An 8,335-nucleotide genomic window follows, 5' to 3' on the forward strand; every position below is an offset into this window, starting at 1 on the left:
CTACTTTTCCTGTCTGGAGAAAAAGACCTACAATCATAATTTTGATCTAATACTATGTTTTTCCATTTTTCCAGTTCTCCAGTTTCTTAAAAATATGTGAGGACAGGGATGGACAGTGAATGCCCACATTTTTTAGAGTAAACGTTGATAGGGAGAGTGACAATCTGAGCCACTTCAAGAAGAAAATTTTTTTCTGTTGAATTCCCTGCCTACGTCAAGTTAACTTCTCTCTTGAACAACACAAAAATAAACCCCTGTCTATTCAATGGCCCCAAATTTTGCTGTTCAACAAGCAAGACAGTTGAGCAACCAACACACTGAAGGCAGTGCCATGCTTAGATAGATTTTTTTTTTATTCTTGTAATTAAGAACAGTATTTTACATGGTCTCTAAGCTATGATTTAGGAATTGCTGTGTGGCTCTGAACAGCATTACTAAATAATTCTGCATGAGCGCCATCCTCAGCTCTCTCACAGAGGAATCACTGAATGCTCACATGGTGTGGCTGATGTATTTTCCAAACCGATTAAGCTGCATTTTGCCTCAAGGTACATACTGATCTTTTTTTTCAGTTGGGACATTTTGACTACAGTTGATGCAATGGAAACTTTGATAAAATAACAAAATTGACAGCTTAATTCTAGGGGAACTCTTTGTTTAGAACATCTGACATAGCTATTAAATAGCTGTGTGTGTCTGTATGCGCACATGCGTTACTATTTTAAAGGATTTTATTTTTCTTAATTTGAAGCCACATAGCCAAATTTATTATTGGTATAGTATATTGAATTCAGCTGAAATATCTCTATTCAATTTGTGTATGTATATATGCACACATTCCCATTCTTACGCACCCCGTATGTGCACATATATGTTAACTTCAGAACATCGCTTAAGAGTAAATTTAGTCTGCTTTAGTGAGCTTTGTTGCCTATCTGAGAGATTTAGAGATTGTACAGTATTAGAGTATTCCTCTCTTTCAAATAGGCAGTTTGCAATATCATTTGCTTGAAATTTATTTATTGTTATTACTCAGACTGATAGCACTCATATTTTCTAAACATAGATAATCACATTTCCTGCCAGAAAGAGTACACAGTTGAAGAAAGAAAATCACTCTAAGTACTGTTGCAGCAGACTCCTATAAACAACATAATGTAACAATTTACAGACCTTCCTGGCACAGCAAAACTTTGAAAAAAACCTGTATAGGCTCCAAATTTGAGATGCCTATACGAAAAGCATAACAGCATCTTTAAATTAGTCTTTCCAACAAAAGAGCTGTTCTAAACACATAGGGAGAGTTCAGTGGAAGTACTTGGAGTGAAGGTGGGACTCCTAACTCCAGCATTTGTTAGATGCTTCGTGTTGACTATGAGTTTTTAGACATGTCACATTAGACAACGTGAATTACTTTCTCTTGAAAGAAATCCCAAGGCATGCAGTTCATGGTATCTCTTACCTCTGTAATGATGTTGGTTCTGCACCTGCATTATTTTTAGAAATGTATGTATAAGTGGAACACTCAAGGCACTTACAGCGATACAACTTCTTAAATATATATATATATATTTTTTTTAAAAAAATCATCTGAATTTTATGGACCAAATCTACAAGCGGATTCAGACAGCACTGTTGGCACCATGGGGCATTCGTAAAGCCTCTTGATAGCTGCTGCCTAGTCCTGTAGGTACTCAGAAAACCTCCCACATCCCAGTTCAATTTAAATATCTAAAACTACTAGTCTCTTGATGTTGCTGGACTGAGGGGATTTTGACTTGTAATTAAAACCACATTTAGAAGTTAACAAGTCCTTTACGTCCTGATTCTGTAGGTGCACTCAGCATACGTCAGCCGGGCATGGAGCACTGTGGCATGTCCCATTGTACCTAACAGCCACTGCTCAGAGAAACGCTTTAAGAAAGGGATACTGGCTTCTTACTTTTCCTGATATGAGCTTTGGGTCCCAGAACCTGAGCTAAAGCCCAGTCATTACTGATACAGTTTCTTGGGCTTTTGGGGGGTAAAGGGTGCTCATGCAGTTATTTCAAATGTCACCTCTACAGTTTTACTTTCATGCTCACGCGCTCACTGAAGAACCTGTTGACCAAAAATCATGAGTGAATACATATCAAATTATAAAGGTAGCTGACACATTCTAGTTGATGCTATATCTGAATGACTCTGAAATGATATTTCATAGGTATGAGAACTGATAGAAACCATTTTGGTTTTGGTTTTAATTACCTTTCAGGAGCTGTGTGGTATAAAAACACTGCCTCTTAGCCAAAAGCATCAAAACAAACAGAAGATTTTTAATGTTGATTTAAAAAAAAAAACAAAACAGAGTAGTTGATGCAGGCATATTGGGACAGAGAGGTATGAATGATACTGAATTGGGCTTCCACATTACTTCTCATCCTTTATTGTTGCTGTTTATTAAAAGCTTATGAATGAATATCAGTTTTGTTTTTTGATGTTCTTTAAGGTCTTTTTCATGTCTGCCTACAAAACAGCTTGATGCTTGATTCATTTTCTGAAGCTTGTAAGCGTCAATATGTAAAATAGGTATTAAAGTTACATAGTGCTCAGTTCTGTTAGTGAATTTTAACCATGATGAAGGAAAGGGAGCAGCAATTGCCGTCTGCTGCTGTGAGGACAGTAGTCTTGTGATGTGCAAGACCCGTATTCGTCCTGTTCCTAGATGGGAATTATCACAAAATGCCTGTTAACCGCAGTCCTGGGAGTAAATTTGAGTTTTGTGGTGTGTTTGCCAGGCAACAATAAAGGACTGAATTCATTTATGCTTACCTGAGGTGAAAGGCTGACAGAGCCAGCCCTACCGTATAGTGAGAAACATTATATGGGTTTGTTTCTGCACCAGCTCCAGATTCCAGCATTGAGTTGTCCCTATGGACCAGCTTTGTCTCTCTGAATGTAGGGTTTTTTTATACGTCCTCATGATAAATCTGCTTGACTAGGGTTTGAGCCATTGATAGGTTTCTTGTATTTTACAGTATTTTACAGCTTTACAGTATGCATTTTAAGAGCAAGTAGTGTACAGCCGTTTGGGGCTGGTAAGAAGGTGACAGACCTCTGAGTAGCCCGCAGATGTGAGAGATTCCCGTGTTCCAGCTTGTAGTCAACTGACTGTACTGTTAATTTACTTACTAAATCAATGGCACAGGGTCTTATGCAGCTACAGAATGCAAATATAAAGAATTGAAACTGAATCTTGAGAGCCCTTGGGCAAGAGGCATTTGATAGATAACTAGAAGGAAGGTCTTTGAGTTCTTTTAATTGCGGGGGGAGCAATTTTTTCAGATCTGGATGACTTTTTTACTTTTCTGCCTTTCAGATGCATTGTATTACTGTTCAACAGTGTTCACCATGACTACAACTTGAATTTTTAATATGCATACTGCTTTTTTTCCCCAGCATATGGCCTCAGGATGGTACATCAACAGAGTTAGGCACTTTACATCAATTGTGCAGACCTCTCTCACTTGAGCTTGTGCCATATTTGGTAGCAGTGGTTGGCTCTTGTTTTGTCTTTGGATCAAGACATGCCAGCAGATAATGACAACACGGTTTCACAAACATTTTTCTGAGTTCAGTGGCATTCAGAAATCAATTGCTTCATTCGTAGTGTTGGAGAAGGGAGTATCTAGTGTACACAGATTCATTTTTCTATTTCACCCTGGTCTAAACTTGATCCCACTTGGCCGAATGTGTTTAGTCTGAACCCCTGTTGTCTGCAATAATCCAGCCCCTTATCCCAGATCCTCACTTGTCTACAAAGTTCATCTTCCCTGATGAGTCTCGTCCAGACATTCCCAGTTCCCTGCTGAAAATCCAGCCATTCCTGCTAATTCCTGGCTTCCTCCTTCCCTGCTCCCCTCCATCCAGTATTCTCTTCCCACTTGGTGCCTAATTTTCTCTTCTGGCAGTTTTTTCCCATCGCTTTTGAGTTCATATTGCCCCCTCTTTGCCTCCTTTAAAGATCCTTCACGACGAATCTTAATTTTAGTTCTCTCATCACCTTACCCGATTTCATTGTATTCTGCAGTCTTTTCCCTGCTCTACATTTTTGTTTGTTTTTCTCGCTCACCTGCTTTTAGTCTCATTACCAAGCTCTCTCACTCTTTTTGAGTTGTTAGTCCTTCTACTTGTCTGTCATTTTCAGGCTTCTTTCAACATGGTGGATTTTGTCAATCCGTTTTCTTTCTGTATTCCAATCCGAAATGTTGCCTCAATCTTCCCCTTTCTCCACTCACCTGTCTGGTCCAAATTCAGTGTTGCTACACTATGTTTGTTTTTCATTATTTCACAATCTCCTCCTTCAGTAAGATCTAGTCTCTGCTTTGTATAGTACAGTCCAACTTCCCTTTCTTCAGTCCTAGACTTCTTGCCAGGTCAGTCTCGGAGATTGCTCTTGCCCCCTCCTTTTCTCCATCCTCCTCCTTGCCAGAGTCCCTCTTCCAGCTCTTCCTTCCCCTCCTCCAGTCTGGCTTTTGGACTGCCTGCATTGGCAAGCAAATGGTGGTGGTAGACAACTTGGAGAAGCCATACAGGAAAAACCCAACTTTTTCTTCTAATGCATATTCATTACTGTGTGGGAATGGAATATGCATTGTCTTGCCACATTGCTGGAGCTGTCAAGAGATGAAGAATGATCGAGAATGAAATCCTGAGTGATTGTACTAACAACATTCAAAATCTGATTTTTGTTATTAGAAGCTCGTAACTTGGATCCACTACTCTGGGTCCCTGAAGTCATTTGAATTACAAGTCCCTACCCCAAGTGGGAGTGGGGAGGGAAGGATGGAAGATTCTTAAAAAATTCTGACAGCATTTTCCTGTCTTTATTCTCAGAACTGAAGGAACCATATAGATGAGGTTAAAGAATAATATTGAACATTAATAATAATAAAGTCTGCCAATGGCAAAAATCCTGCATAGAGAGTATCAGCTGAAGTAGTTAAAGTTTGGCAAGCATATAAGCAACTGAAAGCAGGGTTTTTTTAATGAAAAGTTTTGGGCAACCTTATTAATAGACTGTTGCTAGCAGCTTTGCCTATAATAAACAACTTGATTAAAGTTCCAGAACTATATTCTACTAATCCATGTAAAATGGAACTTGGGCTAGAAACAGATGCACTCCAGATATGACTCATTTAGTCTGCTGGAGTGTTTTAAATTAGCCTTTAGTTGTTTGTCAGTTTGGAAAAAAGTATGTGATTTTAAAAAAACGTAGCCCTGGTTTTCTGTAGAAGAAAATACTACTGAAGCTTGTGCTGCGATTGGTGAACTTCTAGATTTTTTTCTTGTCTGGTAATCAGAAAAAAACACTTTGGCTATTATAGTCTTGGATAAGGAGGGGGGCATTATTTCTTTGAAGAAAGCAATGTTTGTTTTCAATTTGTGTGCCTCAAGTGCGTAATTCTGCTTACTTCATAGGATAGCATTTTATATTTTGAGTTGCTAAAGACGAAAGGCTGAAGTGTCACACCATGAGTGCACACATGTTTTTGTCTGACTGCTGTTCTACCTCTCCTCCTTTATTTTTTAAATCAAAAAGTAAAGTTGGATTTCAACCTTATTTGGCAGAGGAGGAGAGGCAACATAGCTGTTACGTTTCTAGAAGAGACATCAGCACCGCTTCAAGAGAAGTGTCTGTCTGGAGCCAGAATTTACACAGGACAGACATGAGTACGCCAGTTAGAGGAAAAGGTGCAGTCAGTGTTCATACCTTATTAGACGTTATAGGACAGCCTCAAGGAACTGCAGTACTTGGGGTTTTTTGTTTGTTTGTTTGCGTGTGTGTTTTTCTCCCATTCAGTTGGAAATGACACTGTTTAAGATACGGTATTTTGAAGCATCATTTGCTTTTCTGTAACCTATGGGGCAGTTCTCCTTCGGGAGTGCAGACACAGCGCAATCACTTTGGCCCTTGCAGACTTTCTGCACGTGTTTGTGAACTTCCCCATGTCCACCAGTAAGACACACATGCTCGCCGTGCACTATAGGCTTGTTCATTCCCTGCATATAAGCAGGGTAGGCAGGTAATGGCTGCAGAAGAGGCAGTCCATGGTCTGCTAATGAGAGCTGTTGCTGTTAGAGGGCTTTAATCAACACAGAGAGATGGAGTAGCTAACACTGCAGGACAGAGCCAAATCACCTAAGTCTGGGACAGTTTCTCTTACAGCTTTACTTAAAACTTAATCACTGTGAAGAGGAAGAGTGCAAGTAAAGAGGGCTAGCAATAGCGCTGAACTGCAAACAATCCTGTGAAGTCTTTGTCATCACTGTCCTTTTTACATGTTGCTTGCCAACCTGTATTTTCCTATTTCATGCTTTGACAAACATTGATTCTTTACCATGCTACTATTGAATGAATCACATTGCTAGGAAAAAAAATCTCAAGGAACCCAAAGCCAAAACAGTTTAAGTACTCCCTGAAGTAGTAAAATCAGCCTTCACAATTTTCTCTATGCAGAAACATTTATAGTCCCCATGGATTAAAAATGTAGCGCAGATTACTTTCCTGAAAGCTGTTAGGTGGATTGCTCCCTATCCATTTGCTTACGCAACCGGTTGGCTCCAGAGAAAGCAAAGAGCTTGGTTCTTACTAACTTCAAGTAATCCGATTTTGAGTTTTATTTTGGGGTTTTGGTGGTTCTTTTTGAGCAGGGCAACTGTACTATCAATCTGAAACAAACAGAAGGGGGGGGGAGAGAGAATCCTATTATCAATTGTGTATTCTAACTGCATTTTTCTCTTACAGGGACAAGCTGATCTTCTCAAATATGCTAAAAATGAAGCGCTGGAGAATCTGAAACAAATCCATTATGCCACTCTTTCATGTGGACTCAATAAGCCAGGCACTGAAAATGCAGAAATCTCAAAGCCCCGTCGAAGTCTGGAGGTCATACCTGAAAAAGCAGGTGATGAAAATGGAGAATGAGAGAACGCTCTTCTCGTAATTATGGAGTTTATAACTCTGTGACCAATTGTAGCTGCATAGGACATTTGCTTTGCACTTACTGTTGGAAAATATTTGGAATTTTTAAAGCACAACTGGAGAAGCTAATTACAATCTGTTGAAACTGTGAATGTATGTAGCAACTCTGCTTGTGAAGGCAATGATATTGTGTAACATGGAAATTACGTTATTGGCCAAAATATAGTATATATGTAAAAGATACTGTAATTCAGTAATAGCGTGCTGAAAAGTTCATTATAGTGCCATAGGGAAATGAACATTTTTTAAATGAGCTGTAACTAGAGGGAAATCAGTTGGGAGAATTTGATAAGATGCCTTGATTTTCAAATGAATGAGATGCACAGACCCTTTATTTCTTTGCACAATTCACTAATTGTGCTAGTGAGGTGAATTATTCTTTTGAAAATCAGGTCCAAAAAAGTAGAATCCACATGTTTCACAGTATATATAATTCAGCCGCTCAGATATTTGGGTTTGAAGTGGTATTGATTTTATTGTTGAGCCATAAATTAAAATGAGAATGTAATTAGACAGTGATCACTGACTTCAGTGCACTATAGGAGAGCCATTATATAAAAGGAAAATGTGCAATCAATCTGATAGCCTATGTCAGAAGAAGATACATACCTATTTTGCCTAAGATCTTCTGCAGATGTGTGTAGATAATGTGACCAAACTGCAAGCAAAATTTGTAAATAGTTTTTCATTTTGTGAAGTGAAGTGCTCATATTAAAAAGAGTTTTATGAGATTGCTCCCAGACAAGTAAAGCTTTTAACTAAATTTTAACTTTTTTATTTTTCAAGTATTTTCTTCCTTACAGAATAGGTGATATCTCAATAAGCAGGTTTGTCAAAAAAAAAAAAAAAAAATTGCTGTTCTGGTTCTGTTTTGGTTTTCTGAAAACATTAGGTAAAGGTATCGTAGCTGATATGCTCATTGTAAAATGACTATACCAACCTAGAGTGTTCTCTTACTGTTTCTGATTTAACAATAAAATGGACTATATAATTACAGAAGCTAATAAATTTGAAGAAAAACAAGCAAAATCCTACAGAGATCAAGATGCAGTTTTTGTTCAGTTGTGGGGAAAAAGGGGAAGATGGTGATGTCTGTTGAAAAGCATTGTTTTAATTAGAGGTCTTCAAGACATGCGTTCTACATTTTTTTTTCTTAACCATTTCAAGATGCTGTTTCTGCATTCAGATTGCAATGAACATCTACATATACATAAAACAACCGGTAAAAGTCAATGGAGTTCTGACCAAGAACATCAGCATAGTTGCACTTAATCTGAATTGTTAGGGACTTAAATTTATTTTCTAGTCATT

At 38.3% G+C, this 8,335-nt stretch overlaps 1 protein-coding gene across 1 annotated transcript in view; it reads left to right on the forward strand.

The window, feature by feature from the left end:
- The window catches only part of PLCL2 (phospholipase C like 2), a 46,998-nt gene extending 39,666 nt beyond the window's left edge, over positions 1-7,332 (forward strand). Inside the window, exon 5 of the mRNA XM_075704814.1 lies at positions 6,788-7,332. Within this exon, the coding sequence (XP_075560929.1) occupies positions 6,788-6,967 (180 nt within the window). The 3' untranslated portion in view covers positions 6,968-7,332. The remainder of the gene's footprint in view (positions 1-6,787) is intronic.
- Positions 7,333-8,335: the final 1,003 nt, after the last annotated feature.

The sequence above is a fragment of the Pelecanus crispus genome, chromosome 2, assembly GCF_030463565.1.
Source record: "Pelecanus crispus isolate bPelCri1 chromosome 2, bPelCri1.pri, whole genome shotgun sequence".
Taxonomy (NCBI): Eukaryota; Metazoa; Chordata; class Aves; order Pelecaniformes; family Pelecanidae; genus Pelecanus; species Pelecanus crispus.